The sequence below is a fragment of the Pseudophryne corroboree genome, chromosome 1 (genome assembly GCF_028390025.1).
Source record: "Pseudophryne corroboree isolate aPseCor3 chromosome 1, aPseCor3.hap2, whole genome shotgun sequence".
NCBI lineage: Eukaryota > Metazoa > Chordata > Amphibia > Anura > Myobatrachidae > Pseudophryne > Pseudophryne corroboree.
This window is the reverse complement of record NC_086444.1, coordinates 919,979,789-919,995,180: the sequence shown is the minus strand read 5'-3', so window position 1 is coordinate 919,995,180 and position 15,392 is coordinate 919,979,789. Positions and strand designations below refer to the sequence as shown.

The window sequence follows — 15,392 nt, the reverse complement described above, 5'->3', positions numbered from 1 at the left end:
GAATATGGCCGTTGACATGCCAGGTGAAAATACCAAAAAAATCAGCTCTTCGGTGTGGAGGTATTTCACCAGAAATGCGGACAACAGGTGTCAAGCCGTGTGTTCCCTTTGTCAAGCTGTAATAAGTAGGGGTAAGGACGTTAACCACCTCGGAACATCCTCCCTTATACGTCACCTGCAGCGCATTCATAATAAGTCAGTGACAAGTTCAAAAACTTTGGGTGACAGCGGAAGCAGTCCACTGACCAGTAAATCCCTTCCTCTTGTAACCAAGCTCACGCAAACCACCCCACCAACTCCCTCAGTGTCAATTTCCTCCTTCCCCAGGAATGCCAATAGTCCTGCAGGCCATGTCACTGGCAAGTCTGACGAGTCCTTTCCTGCCTGGGATTCCTCCGATGCATCCTTGCGTGTAACGCCTACTGCTGCTGGCGCTGCTGTTGTTGCCGCTGGGAGTCGATGGTCATCCCAGAGGGGAAGTCGTAAGCCCACTTGTACTACTTCCAGTAAGCAATTGACTGTTCAACAGTCCTTTGCGAGGAAGATGAAATATCACAGCAGTCATCCTACTGCAAAGCGGATAACTGAGTCCTTGACAACTATGTTGGTGTAGACGTGCGTCCGGTATCCGCCGTTAGTTCACAGGGAACTAGACAATTTATTGAGGCAGTGTGCCCCCGTTACCAAATACCATCTAGGTTCCACTTCTCTAGGCAGGCGATACCGAGAATGTACACGGACGTCAGAAAAAGACTCACCAGTGTCCTAAAAAATGCAGTTGTACCCAATGTCCACTTAACCACGGACATGTGGACAAGTGGAGCAGGGCAGGGTCAGGACTATATGACTGTGACAGCCCACTGGGTAGATGTATGGACTCCCGCCGCAAGAACAGCAGCGGCGGCACCAGTAGCAGCATCTCGCAAACGCCAACTCTTTCCTAGGCAGGCTACGCTTTGTATCACCGCTTTCCAGAATACGCACACAGCTGAAAACCTCTTACGGCAACTGAGGAAGATCATCGCGGAATGGCTTATCCCAATTGGACTCTCCTGTGGATTTGTGGCATCGGACAACGCCAGCAATATTGTGTGTGCATTAAATATGGGCAAATTCCAGCACGTCCCATGTTTTGCACATACCTTGAATTTGGTGGTGCAGAATTTTTTAAAAAACGACAGGGGCGTGCAAGAGATGCTGTCGGTGGCCAGAAAAATTGCGGGACACTTTCGGCGTACAGGCACCACGTACAGAAGACTGGAGCACCACCAAAAACTACTGAACCTGCCCTGCCATCATCTGAAGCAAGAAGTGGTAACGAGGTGGAATTCAACCCTCTATATGCTTCAGAGGTTGGAGGAGCAGCAAAAGGCCATTCAAGCCTATACAATTGAGCACGATATAGGAGGTGGAATGCACCTGTCTCAAGTGCAGTGGAGAATGATTTCAACGTTGTGCAAGGTTCTGATGCCCTTTGAACTTGCCACACGTGAAGTCAGTTCAGACACTGCCAGCCTGAGTCAGGTCATTCCCCTCATCAGGCTTTTGCAGAAGAAGCTGGAGGCATTGAAGAAGGAGCTAAAAGGGAGCGATTCCGCTAGGCATGTGGGACTTGTGGATGCAGCCCTTAATTCGCTTAACAAGGATTCACGGGTGGTCAATCTGTTGAAATCAGAGCACTACATTTTGGCCACCGTGCTCGATCCTAGATTTAAAGCCTACCTTGGATCTCTCTTTCCGGCAGACACAGGTCTGCTGGGGTTGAAAGACCTGCTGTTGACAAAATTGTCAAGTCAAGCGGAACGCGACCTGTCAACATCTCCTCCTTCACATTCTCCCGCAACTGGGGGTGCGAGGAAAAGGCTCAGAATTCCGAGCCCACCCGCTGGCGGTGATGCAGGGCAGTCTGGAGCGACTGCTGATGCTGACATCTGGTCCGGACTGAAGGACCTGACAACGATTACGGACATGTCGTCTACTGTCACTGCATATGATTCTCTCAACATTGATAGAATGGTGGAGGATTATATGAGTGACCGCATCCAAGTAGGCACGTCACACAGTCCGTACTTATACTGGCAGGAAAAAGAGGCAATTTGGAGGCCCTTGCACAAACTGGCTTTATTCTACCTAAGTTGCCCTCCCACAAGTGTGTACTCCGAAAGAGTGTTTAGTGCCGCCGCTCACCTTGTCAGCAATCGGCGTACGAGGTTACATCCAGAAAATGTGGAGAAGATGATGTTCATTAAAATGAATTATAATCAATTCCTCCGCGGAGACATTGACCAGCAGCAATTGCCTCCACAAAGTACACAGGGAGCTGAGATGGTGGATTCCAGTGGGGACGAATTGATAATCTGTGAGGAGGGGGATGTACACGGTGATATATCGGAGGGTGAAGATGAGGTGGACATCTTGCCTCTGTAGAGCCAGTTTGTGCAAGGAGAGATTAATTGCTTCTTTTTTGGGGGGGGTCCAAACCAACCCGTCATATCAGTCACAGTCGTGTGGCAGACCCTGTCACTGAAATGATGGGTTGGTTAAAGTGTGCATGTCCTGTTTTGTTTATACAACATAAGGGTGGGTGGGAGGGCCCAAGGATAATTCCATCTTGCACCTCTTTTTTCTTTTCTTTTTCTTTGCATCATGTGCTGATTGGGGAGGGTTTTTTGGAAGGGACATCCTGCGTGACACTGCAGTGCCACTCCTAGATGGGCCCGGTGTTTGTGTCGGCCACTAGGGTCGCTAATCTTACTCACACAGCTACCTCATTGCGCCTCTTTTTTTCTTTGCGTCATGTGCTGTTTGGGGAGGGTTTTTTGGAAGGGACATCCTGCGTGACACTGCAGTGCCACTCCTAGATGTGCCCGGTGTTTGTGTCGGCCACTAGGGTCGCTAATCTTACTCACACAGTCAGCTACCTCATTGCGCCTCTTTTTTTCTTTGCGTCATGTGCTGTTTGGGGAGGGTTTTTTGGAAGGGCCATCCTGCGTGACACTGCAGTGCCACTCCTAGATGGGCCCGGTGTTTGTGTCGGCCACTAGGGTCGCTTATCTTACTCACACAGCGACCTCGGTGCAAATTTTAGGACTAAAAATAATATTGTGAGGTGTGATGTGTTCAGAATAGGCTGAAAATGAGTGTAAATTATGTTTTTTGAGGTTAATAATACTTTGGGATCAAAATTACCCCCAAATTCTATGATTTAAGCTGTTTTTTAGGGTTTTTTTAAAAAAACACCCGAATCCAAAACACACCCGAATCCGACAAAAAAAATTCGGTGAGGTTTTGCCAAAACGCGGTCGAACCCAAAACACGGCCGCGGAACCGAACCCAAAACCAAAACACAAAACCCGAAAAATTTCCGGCGCTCATCTCTACCCTACACACTTGTCGATTTAACTGAAAGATATGAACGATCTCGTTCATTAATGAACGAGATACCATTCATATCTTTCAGTGTGGAGGCACCAGCAATGAACGATGCGCGGCCCCGCGCTCATTGATCGCTGGTGCCCCGTCAGCTGTGCATGCAGGCCAATATGGACGATCTCGTCCATATTTGCCTGCACTTGTATGGAGCCGGGTGACAGGGGGAGTCACTCCCCCGTCACTGCCCCCCCGCCGCGTCGCCCGTCTGCCGTATCCGCGGTCGGCAACTCGGCGGCGTATCGCCATGTCTGTAGGGCCCATTACAAATCTTTTTTTTATTCTGCAGAATTAGTGAGCAACCCAGGGTGTTAACAGCTAAGTCAGAAAATATTTTTTTCTGTATTGCATATAGCACAATAGTTCATGTTTTGTAAACAATGAATGTTTTCTAATGAATATTTTCCTCACTTTTATTAATTTGTATTCCATTAGCCTTGCACGGCTGATAATCGGATTGGTCACGTGCATACACTGTAAAATTATCTGGGGGATCAGCCGATATCAGGCGGATCATCCAGATAATTGTATAGTGTATGGCCAGCATTAGAAAAGGTAATAAACAATTGGATTACAGTGATATTCAAACTAATTGCTTTCACGTGTTTTCAATATTCTAATCAGACAATCAGCCTATTTAAAGAAAATTATTTACTGTGATTTCTGGTATCATCATGTGTACCACTGGTCCACCATTCTCATCAGACAACTCTCCTTTGACAACAGAAAGCAAAGGAGAGTTGTCTGACGAGATCAGAAAGAAAATTATAGACAAACACATTAAAGGTAAAGGGTATAAGACCATATCCAATCAGCTTGATGTTTCTGTAACAACAGTTGCAAATATTAAGAAGTTCAGAGCCCATGGAACTCTAACCTCTCTGGACGTAGCAACAAGATGAAAAGCAACCCCAGAATAAACAGAAGGATAGTGAGAATGCTAAAAACAATCCAATAAAGCCTCCAAAGTGATATGAGCTGGAATGTCAAGCTATGATAGTTCCAGAATCACCAGGATGTCATCAGTTTCCAGAAGAGAGTTCAGATCAACACAATACCTCAGGGACCTGAACTCTCTTCTGGATATTGAAAACATCCTGGTGATTCCGGGATCAGATCAGATCAGCCACTATTGTCATATGTACAAGTTTTTGATTTGCTTTTATGTGGTTGTTATATTAAAATTTAGAATACTACACCATGGACTCAGTCTCTTTTGTTTTCACAAGAGAAATGGTGCACTGATAAATCAATAAATATTCTAAGAAGAGCCACTGAGCTTGCCTCACTCTGGTTAGTTCTAGATACTGCAGAAGGTTTAACGGACTCTGGACCATGATTTCTGTGCCTCTATATGGATCTAATATTGATGTGCCTGCTTACATCTTTGCTTGGTATGCATATAAACCATTTATTATTGTTATTCCTAGAATGACTACACCAAAAGGCGCTTGTTTCTTTTTTAGTATAAATTCCGTCTGGAACATACCGACAGTCTCCAAGTAGAATACACAGAACCCACCTGAAACACGGGGAGTGTATCCCAAGAAATACATCTTAAAATGACAATGAAAAATACAGACATTTTTGGTGTAGAGCTCTCTCTCTCTCTCTCTATATATATATATATTGTAAATAAACACGCATACACATATACTCATATGGCTTAATGTACTGTTGAATGTAACTGCATTTCTGTGCTGCACGTGTACCAAAATGCTTCAAACTTATGTGACCTTTTAGGCCTGGAATGGCAGAAAGGTGTCAAGCAAGAACAAGATACAAAACAATAAGGGAATGTAAGTGTAGCTCATACACTGGAGAAGAGAGCTAATCAGATTTGGATGTATCTCCAGATCATCTGTAACCATGTGGTACCACCGGTTTTCTATCACTTGTATTTATTTAAATAGTAAAGTGGTATCTCTAATAAACACTGCAGCATATTAAATATAACTATATATAATATACAAGGTGTGCTCCCTGACATTCAGAGGTGGAAGCCAGTGTCTGATGTTTTACCTTTGCACATGCATCCAAGACACACTGCACATGGTAGAAGACTGAAATTGCATGAGATCCATACAATTTTGATTAACAATTCTGGGCAGTAACTGGGGGTTAGGGGGTACTAACAGCAAGTTCACAATATGTCCAGCCTGACGAAGAGTACAGTGTTATTGTAATTGGCGGGGAATATACTGTGAATTTGCTGAAATGTTTCAATAAAATGCAACAATGTATCAACTGAATGGTAAGTGCTGCTCCTATTTATCTAACAGATTAGTGTGACATCTCTTCCCAAACTTCATATTTCCTATATAATAAACTGTTAATGCTGCTCCTAACCTCTATGGGGGGGGATTCAAGTGTTTTACATGCCGGCGGCCACTAGATGGCGCCCGAAGGAGACGTTGCTGACAGTACTGTTATGCTGTTCCATCATTTTGACGGGCTGGTAATTAGTACACACATATATATATATATATATATATATATATATATAAATAAAAATAAAAAATAATAATAAGATTTTACTTACCGGTAAATCTATTTCTCGTAGTCCGTAGTGGATGCTGGGGACTCCGTAAGGACCATGGGGAATAGACAGGCTGCGAAGGAGACATGGGCACTTTAAGAAAGAATTTAGATTCTGGTGTGCTCTGGCTCCTCCCTCTATGTCCCTCCTCCAGACCTCAGTTAGGGAAACTGTGCCCGGAAGAGCTGACAGTACAAGGAAAGGATTTTGGGAATCCAGGGTAAGACTCATACTAGCCACACCAATCACACCGTATAACTTGTGATAACTTTACCCAGTTAACAGTATGAACAATCACAGAGCATCAGATAAACTCTGATGCAACTATAACATAACCCTTATTTAAGCAATAACTATATACAAGCATTGCAGAAGAAGTCCGCACTTGGGACGGGCGCCCAGCATCCACTACGGACTACGAGAAATAGATTTACCGGTAAGCAAAATCTTATTTTCTCTAACGTCCTAGTGGATGCTGGGGACTCCGTAAGGACCATGGGGATTATACCAAAGCTCCCAAACGGGCGGGAGAGTGCGGATGACTCTGCAGCACCGAATGAGCAACACAAGGTCCTCCTCAGCCAGGGTATCAAACTTGTAGAACTTTGCAAAGGTGTTTGAACCTGACCAAGTAGCCGCTCGGCAAAGCTGTAATGCCGAGACCCCTCGGGCAGCCGCCCAAGAAGAGCCCACCTTCCTTGTGGAATGGGCCTAAACTGATTTAGGCAGCGGCAACCCAGCCGCAGAATGAGCCTGCTGAATCGTGCTACAGATCCAGCGAGCAATAGTTTGCTTTGAAGCAGGCGCCCCAAGCTTGTTGGAAGCATACAGGATAAACAAAGATTCTGTTTTCCTGACCTTATCCGTTCTGGCTACATAAACCTTCAAAGCCCCGACCACATCCAGTGACTCGGAATCCTCCAAGTCAGTAGTAGCCACAGGCACCACAATAGGTTGGTTTATATGAAAGGATGAAACCATTTTCGGCAGAAATTGTGGGCGGGTCCGCAATTCTGCTCTATCCGCATGGAAAACCAGATAAGGGCTTTTATGTGACAAAGCCGCCAATTCTGACACACGCCTAGCCGAAGCCAAGGCTAATAGCATGACCACCTTCCACGTGAGATATTTTACTTCCACTGTTTAAACCAGTGTGATTTCAGGAAACTCAACACCACGTTAAGATCCCAAGGTGCCACTGGAGGCACAAAAAGGGGGCTGAATATGCAGCACTCCCTTTACAAACGTCTAAACTTCAGGCAGAGAAGCCAGTTCTTTTTGAAAGAAAATGGATAAGGCCGAAATCTGAAACGTAATGGAACCCAATTTAAGGCCCAAAGTCACTCCCGACTGTAGGAACTGAAGGAAACGGCCCAGCTGGAATTCCTCCGTAGGGGCATTCCTGGCCTCACACCAAGCCACATATTTTACGGTGATAATGTTGAGCCGTCACATCCTTCCTAGCCTCTATCAGCGTAGGAGTGACCTCATCCGGAATGTCTTTTTTTGCTAGGATCCGGCGTTCAACCGCCATGCCATCAAACGCAGCCGCGGTAAGTCTTGGAACAGACAGGGCCCCTGTTGCACAAGTCCTGTCTTAGAGGAAGAGGCCACGAGTCCTCTGTGAGCATTTCTTGCAGATCTGGATACCAAGTCCTTCTTGGCCAATCCGGAACAATGAGTATTGTTCTCACTCCTCTTTTTCTTATGATTCTCAGCACCTTGGGTATGAGAGGAAGAGGAGGAAATACATAGACCGACTGGAACACCCACGGTGCCACCAGTGCATCCACAGCTATCGCCTGAGGGTCTCTTGACCTGGCGCAATATCTCTGCAGCTTTTTGTTGAGGCAGGATGCCATCATGTCCACCTGTGGCAGTTCCCACCGACTTGCAATCTGCGTGAAGACTTCTTGATGAAGTCCCCACTCTCCCGGGTGGAGGTAGTGTCTGCTGAGGAAGTCTGCTTCCCAGTTGTCCACTCCCGGAATGAACACTGCTGACAGTGCGCTTACGTGATTCTCTGCCCAGCGAAGAATTCTGGTGGCTTCTACTATCGCCACCCTGCTCCTTGTGCCGCCTTGGCGGTTTACATGAGCCACTGCGGTGATGTTGTCTGACTGAATCAGAACCGGTTGGTCGCGAAGCAGGGACTCCGCTTGACGTAGGGCGTTATATATGGCCCTTAGTTCCAGGATGTTCATGTGAAGGCAAGTCTCCTGACTTGACCACAGCCCTTGGAAATTTCTTCTCTGTGTGACTGCCCCCCACCCTCGGAGGCTTGCATCCGTGGTCACCAGGACCCAGTCCTGAATGCCGAATCTGCGACCTTCGAGAAGGTGAGCACTCTGCAGCCACCACAGGAGACACACCCTAGCCCTGGGGGACAGGGTGATTAACCGATGCATCTGAAGATGTGATCCGGACCACTTGTCCAGTAAGTCCCATTGGAAGGTACTCGCATGGAACCTGCCGAAGGGAATGGCCTCGTATGATGCCACCATCCTTCCCAGGACTCGAGTGCAGTGATGCACTGACACCTGTTTTGGTTTTAATAGATTCCTGACCAGTGTCATGAGCTCCTGAGCTCTCTCTATCGGGAGATAAACCCTTTTCTGGTCTGTGTCTAGGATCATGCCTAGGAGAGGCAGATGTGCTGTAGGAACCAACTGCGACTTTGGAATATATAGAATCCAGCCGTGTTGCCGTTACACTTCCAGAGAAAGTGATACGCTGTTCAGCAACTGCTCTCTTGATCTCGCTTTTATGAGGAGATCGTCTAAGTACGGGATAATAGTGACACCTTGCTTCCGCAGGAGCACCATCATTTCCGCCATTACCTTGGTGAATATTCTCGGGGCCGTAGAGAGACCAAACGGCAACGTCTGAAATTGGTAATGACAATCCCGTACCGCAATTCTGAGGTACGCCTGATGAGGTGGATAAATGGGGACATGAAGGTATGCATCCTTTATGTCCAGAGTCACCATAAAATCTCCCCCTTTCAGGCTTGCAATGACCGCTCTTAGCGATTCCATCTTGAACTTGAACCTTTTCAGGTATATGTTCAGGGATTTTAAATTCAATATGGGTCTGACCGAACCGTCCGGTTTCGGGACTACAACATGGTCGAATAATAACCCCCTCCTTGTTGAAGGAGGGGAACCTTGACCACCACCTGTTGAAGATACAATTTGTGAATTGCAGTTAACACAGTTTCCCTCTCGTGGGGGGAAGCCGGCAGGGCCGTCGGTGAGGGGGCATCTCCTCAAAGTCCAACTTGTATATCTGAGACACAATATCTATTGCCCAGGGATCTAACAGGGAGTGAACCCACTTGTGGCTGAACTTACGAAGGCGTGCCCCCACCGGGCCTAGCTCCGCCTGTGGAGCCCCAGCGACATGCGGTAGATTTTGTAGAGGCCGGGGAGGACTTCTGTTCCTGGGAACTAGCTGTGTTGTGCAGCTTCTTTCCTCTGCCCCTGCCTCTGGCAAGAAAGGACGCACCTCGGACTTTCTTGTTTCTTTGTTCAAAAGGCTGCATTTGATAATGTCATGCTTTCCTAGGCTGTGCAGGAATATAAGGCAAACTATCAGAATTACCAGCTATAGCTGTGGAGACCAGGTCCGAGAACCCTTCTCCACACAATCCTCAGCCTTCCATATGCCTCTTAAGTCGTCATCATCTGTCCATTGCATATTCTACAGGACACGTCAAGCAGAATCGACATAGCTTTAACTCTAGGACCCAGTAGACTCATGTCTCTTTGGGCATGTTTTATATATATATATCTCTTAAGACAGCATCTTTAATATATATATCTCTATATATACATATATATATATATATATATACATACTAGGTTCTCAATCTCTGCTGATAAGGTACCTGTCCACGCTGCCACAGCGCTATAAACCCATGCCGACACAATCGCCGGTATGAGTAGTGTACCAGAATGTGCACGCTATCTGCAGGATCCCTGAGGATAGCTGTTACGTCAGGGCTACCTTTTGGGCAAACGTGACACCCTAGGGGAAGATTCCCATCGTATCCTGGCCCTAGTAGGGAAAGGATACTCCCTGAGAATTCTTTGTGGGAAACTGCAGTCTCTTGTCTGGAGATTCCCGCTCTTTATCATCATGAGAGGAGGGAAATTTACCTCAGCTTTCTTCCCCTTAAACATGTGTACCCTTGTGTCAGGGACAGATGAGTCATCAGTGATATGCAAATCATCTTTTATTACAATAATCATATATTGAATACTTTTCTGCCATTTTGGCTGTAACTTTGCATTATCGTAGTCGACACTGGAGTCAGACTCCGTGTCGATATCAGTGTCTATTATTTTGGATAGTGATCATTGAGAGACTCTGAAGGACTCTGCGACATAGGGACAGACATGGGTAGATTCCCTGTCTGTTCTCTAATCTTTTGAGCAATAAATTCACCTTAGCACTTAATTACACATATCCAAACAGGTGTCGGCGTTGTCGACAGAGACACCCTCTCACACACATATTTGCTCCATCTCCTCCTTAGGGGAGCCTTTTACCTCAGACATGTCGACACACACGTACGACACACCACACACTCAGGGAATGCTCATCTGAAGACAATTCCCCCATAAGGCCCTTTGGAGAGACAGAGAGAGAGTATGCCAGCACACACCCCAGCGCTATTAACCCAGGAATAACACAGTAACTTAATGTTAACCCAGTAGCTGCTGTTTATATTGATTTTTGCGCCTAATTATGTGCCCCCCCACTCTTTTTACCCTCTTCTACCGTGTAACTGCAGGGGAGAGGCTGGGGAGCTTCCTCTCAGCTGTGCTGTGGAGAAAAAACATGGCGCTGTTGAGCGCTGAGGAAGAAGCCCCGCCCCCTCGACGGCGGGCTTCTGTCCCGCTTTCATGTACAATTTTTTGCGGGGGCTCATACATATATACAGTGCCCAACTGTATATATGCAAACTTTTGCCAAAGAGGTCTCTAATTGCTGCCCAGGGCGCCCCCCCCCCCCCCTGCGCCCAGCACCCTTACAGTGACTGGAGTATGTGGGTGTAGTGTGGGAGCAATGGCGCACAGCTGCAGTGCTGTGCGCTACCTCAGTGAGGAGTCTTCTGCCGCCGATTTCAAGTCTTCTTGCTTCTTTCACCCGGCTTCTGTCTTCCGGCTCTGCGAGGGGGTTGGCGGCGCGGCTCCGGGATCGGACGACGAGGGTGAGATCCTGTGTACGATCCCTCTGGAGCTAATGGTGTCCAGTAGCCTAAGAATCAGGACCTATCTGCAGAGAGTAGGGCTGCTTCTCTCCCCTCAGTCCCACGATGCAGGGAGTCTGTTGCCAGCAGAGCTCCCTGAAAATAAAAAACCTAACAAAATACTTTCTTATAGCAATCTCAGGAGAGCTCACAAAACAGCACCCAGCTCGTCCGGGCACAGATTCAAACTGAGGTCTGGAGGAGGGACATAAAGGGAGGAGCCAGAATCTAAATTCTTTCTTAAAGTGACCAAGTCTCCTGCGGAGCCCGTCTATTCCCCATGGTCCTTACGGAGTTCCCAGCATCCACTAGGACGTTAGAGAAATATATACATACATACACACACACACACACACACACACACACACACACACACACACACTGTAACCCCAAGTAAAGACTGCAATTAGGTAGCCATTAATTTCAACCTTGTAAAATCATGACTTTACAGTACTATAATTCATCTTTTCCAAGGACATATGTTGTTTATCCTCCATTCTACTAGCTATCACTTAATTGTAGAGGAACAATTATTGAATCATTGCTTCAGAACTTACAGTGTCTGCAAAATAAATGTAGCTGCTTTGAAAGCTTCTTTACAAACTGCTTTTAGCAGTAAACAATTCTGTTCAAATCATGACTATCGCAAACAACTTTGTCAAATGCCTACAATTAGTAATCAAAAGCCTGAACGGTAACTGCATTTCAGCTCCAGCAGTCTCTTTTGTTTCCCTTGTTACTAGGATTGCCTTCAGCCTATTGTGGAGTGAGATCAATCATTCCTTTTTACATAATAAAAAAGTTGTCCACATCAATACTTGCAACACAATTATTCTACACTTACAAATCGGGTTGCTGACCCACTTGCACTTCCTTTTCAGGTACAGGATAAAGTGCCTCGTAAGTTCTCTTCAAGCCAGAACCATGGATTGCATAGGCATTAAATCGGTCTACCGTAGGAGGGAAATATTCCCATGGAAGGAGTGCTGTACCTCTCCATGTCACCTCTGTAGTGGACGCTTGAAAGGACAGTGGTAGACACGCCTGTGTATGAAAAGAACCAAGATATTATAGACTCATCCTAAGGGACTCACAAAAGTGTTGGTTTGCATTATTTCTACATATCCCCTGGATGCAAGAGCGTGAAGGACAAAGTCTCTGCATGACAATGACAAATGTAACACACAGTGCTGCTCAGTGGCCCCCAGAGGGTTTGTAACTCAATGAGGATATACATATATGTAAATGACCACAGGTAATCTTGTTTACATTAGGGCTACTTAATGTAGAACAGACAAGCCTAATACAGTATTCTGATTATGAGGTCACTGAGAATAAATTGGGCTGAATTTATTAAGGGATGTAAAGGAATGTATAACAACTTCATATCTGCAACGTCAATTAGCTGACACTGTTTTTATTAGAACATCAAGGCCTGCAATTAACATCTAGGGGTCTATTTACTATACCTTGGATGGAGATAAAGTCGCTGGAGATAAAGTACCAGCCAATCAGCTCCTAACTGTCATTTTTCAAATATAGCCTGTGGCATAGCAGTTAGGAGCCGATTGGCTGGTACCTTATCTCCAGCGACTTTATCTCCATCCAAGGCTTAGTAAATAGACCCCATAATCTTGCATCCAGATTTTCTGTTTTTAATTGAAATGGTGATTTTTTTTTAATGTAAATAAATATCTCATTTTATTTAACTTTATCAATTGACTTTTAAAAGAGCATACATCCAAAAGGATGGAGATGGGTGGACTATCAATGGATAGAGTCCAGAAGTGATGATGCCAGAGCTAACCTTGTTGATCCCAAATTTTGTCGATGATCTCAAAGGGGCCACAGTAAAGTTGAAACCAGTCCGCAATAACTACTCCCACTGAGCTGAATGAGCATATTTGCCTGTATGCAGAGTTGTACACATGTCCCCAGCCAGATTGCTTCTCTCCATGTGCTTGGTTTGATACCAGTCATCAGTGAACAATTGCCCCGTCCCCAGCCCTATATTAAGTGCAAAAGATCAGTCTGAAAACAGGTGTATTTGCACTTCTGCACAGCCAGCAATTCCATCAATAGGCCCTCAGTGGACACTTCCTACGAGAGAGTGCCTCATTACAGTCCAGTACTAACCCTACAGTCTCAAGTGGAAACGCAACTGCATTGCATATGGCTCTGCATCATCCATGCTGTATATGCCTGGCTCCGCAGCATAAGCAGAGCGAAAACACAAAAGATACAGAGTACAAAAGGACTTGACCTCAACTCTGCCTATAGGAGGACAATTTATCCCTTATTTCCCATCTACTGTATAACAGTTCTTCTCATTAGATCACCTCAACACATGGTGGGGTATATTTACTAAAAGTCAATTTTGGTCGATGTTTGGTTGATTTTTGATCAATTTTGTTTTTTAGGGTCTAAATCACACATTTACTAACAGATAATTTAGACCATGGAAGAAGGGACAATTACTTGAAGTAGATTCCCAAGCAGTCTCTTTATCGGATAACCTTCTTTGAGAAACCATTCTGAACATAACAATCAAGTATTATGGTGCCAGGCAGCTATCTCCAGATTTATTAGGATGGAAGTCAGCACTCTGGGAACTCAAAACTGTAGGCAGCAACTGGGACCTAAGAAAAGCAGGTAATGATTGGAACCTCAGGACATGGAGACAGCAACTGAATCTCAGAAAAGGAAACAGCAACCGGAATTTCAGGACAGGTGGCAGCAACTGGAACTTAAAACAACGAGCAGTAACAGGAACACCGAAACAGGAAGCAACAATAGGATTCTCAGGACAGTAGTCAGTAAATTGAACTTCAGAACAAGAAGCTGCGACTGCAGTGTAAGGACACGAGAATCTCAGGACACGCAGTAGCAGACCTCAGGACAGTAGGCATTGAATAATCTGTCTGGCACTGAAGCAGTAGCAGACAAAGGCAGCAGTTGATGAGGAGTTGTACAGCTAAGGAGCTTACTTAATCCAGTGCTACTCCGGGCACACATCTGGCTGAGTTCCTCCAAGCGTGGGGTAGGTCTGACCAGGACGGAGTGTCTGAACGGGTACAGCACCAAGATAGAGTTTTGGAGAGTCTCGGAGAAGGATCACGACTTGAGCCAATTGGAAATAGTGCAATAATCTCAAACTGCTAAAGCTGCAACAAGCTGGTTCTATATATGAGAAAAGAAGAATAGGTGTGGTCCTAGAGAGGTTTATGAGAGGCACTGTCTTTCTTTACAAACTTGAGGAGCAGAGTTGGAAGCTGGGATAATAAAAGAAGACTTTATTATAGGATATATTTGTAATGTGTAATTGATTGCAAACTGTCATAGGCAGAGGAGTTACTAATTAGTAAATTAAGAGGATGGACCAAAGTGGGCAGGAGCCTGACTGGACCGTAAGCAGGTAACCAGGTTGAGCAGAATGCAGAACTGCAGTCAGAAAAGGACAGATAGAACAAATGTTATTTTGGGGCACTTGGGAAACTAATTTTCTCCTTTGACTGCATTATCCTATTGGCACCTTGTGCATTGTACTTTTATTCGTGTGTAAGACTGCTTTTTACTACAGAAGTTCCTTGAAAATGCTCCAATGCTGTTTTCCAGCAGAGCATGAAAAATACATACCGCCTACCAACTGAGTCCGTCTGTTGCATAACCCCCACCACCACCGCCAACCACCTATTACACAAACATCTCCCGCTGCTTGTGACCTGCTGCAATATGGGTGCATAATGAATTACTCCCTCCCAAATCCCAGCAACCCATAAGAGTAGTGCCTCATTTGGGGAGTTACAGTAAGTATAATGGTGCATGTGGCTAGTTCTCCAAGGTTACATGCTTAAGGCTGTGTACGAAGCATCACCAAAAGTCAATGTTGTGTATGCAGCCTAGAAGGGGCTGTAACTGTGCATATGAATGGGAAGCTATTGGTTCACACAGTCACTTTTCCTAGCCTTTTATGTGATTCAGTCGGGGTAATAGATGAGGGCGGAGTCTCGGCCACCCCCACCATTATCTTACATAACCAGACTGTCTCAGAGAGGCCAAGGTACTTAGTTCCTGTCATGATCCAGGCTATTTCAAGTAGAAATAGGCATGTTAGAATCAATGTATGTGATATCAATATTCTGATCAATGTATAAATGTACCAGTATG

General features: G+C 45.5%; 1 protein-coding gene across 5 annotated transcripts in view; it reads right to left on the bottom strand.

Moving 5' to 3' along the window:
* C1H4orf33 (chromosome 1 C4orf33 homolog) overlaps window positions 1–15,392 on the bottom strand; it is a 651,328-nt gene that overhangs the window by 292,489 nt on the left and 343,447 nt on the right. For all 5 annotated transcript variants that reach the window (XM_063920350.1, XM_063920351.1, XM_063920352.1 and 2 more), the window contains one exon: window positions 12,070–12,269. In XM_063920350.1, the coding sequence (XP_063776420.1) occupies window positions 12,070–12,269 (200 nt within the window). The remainder of the gene's footprint in view (window positions 1–12,069; window positions 12,270–15,392) is intronic.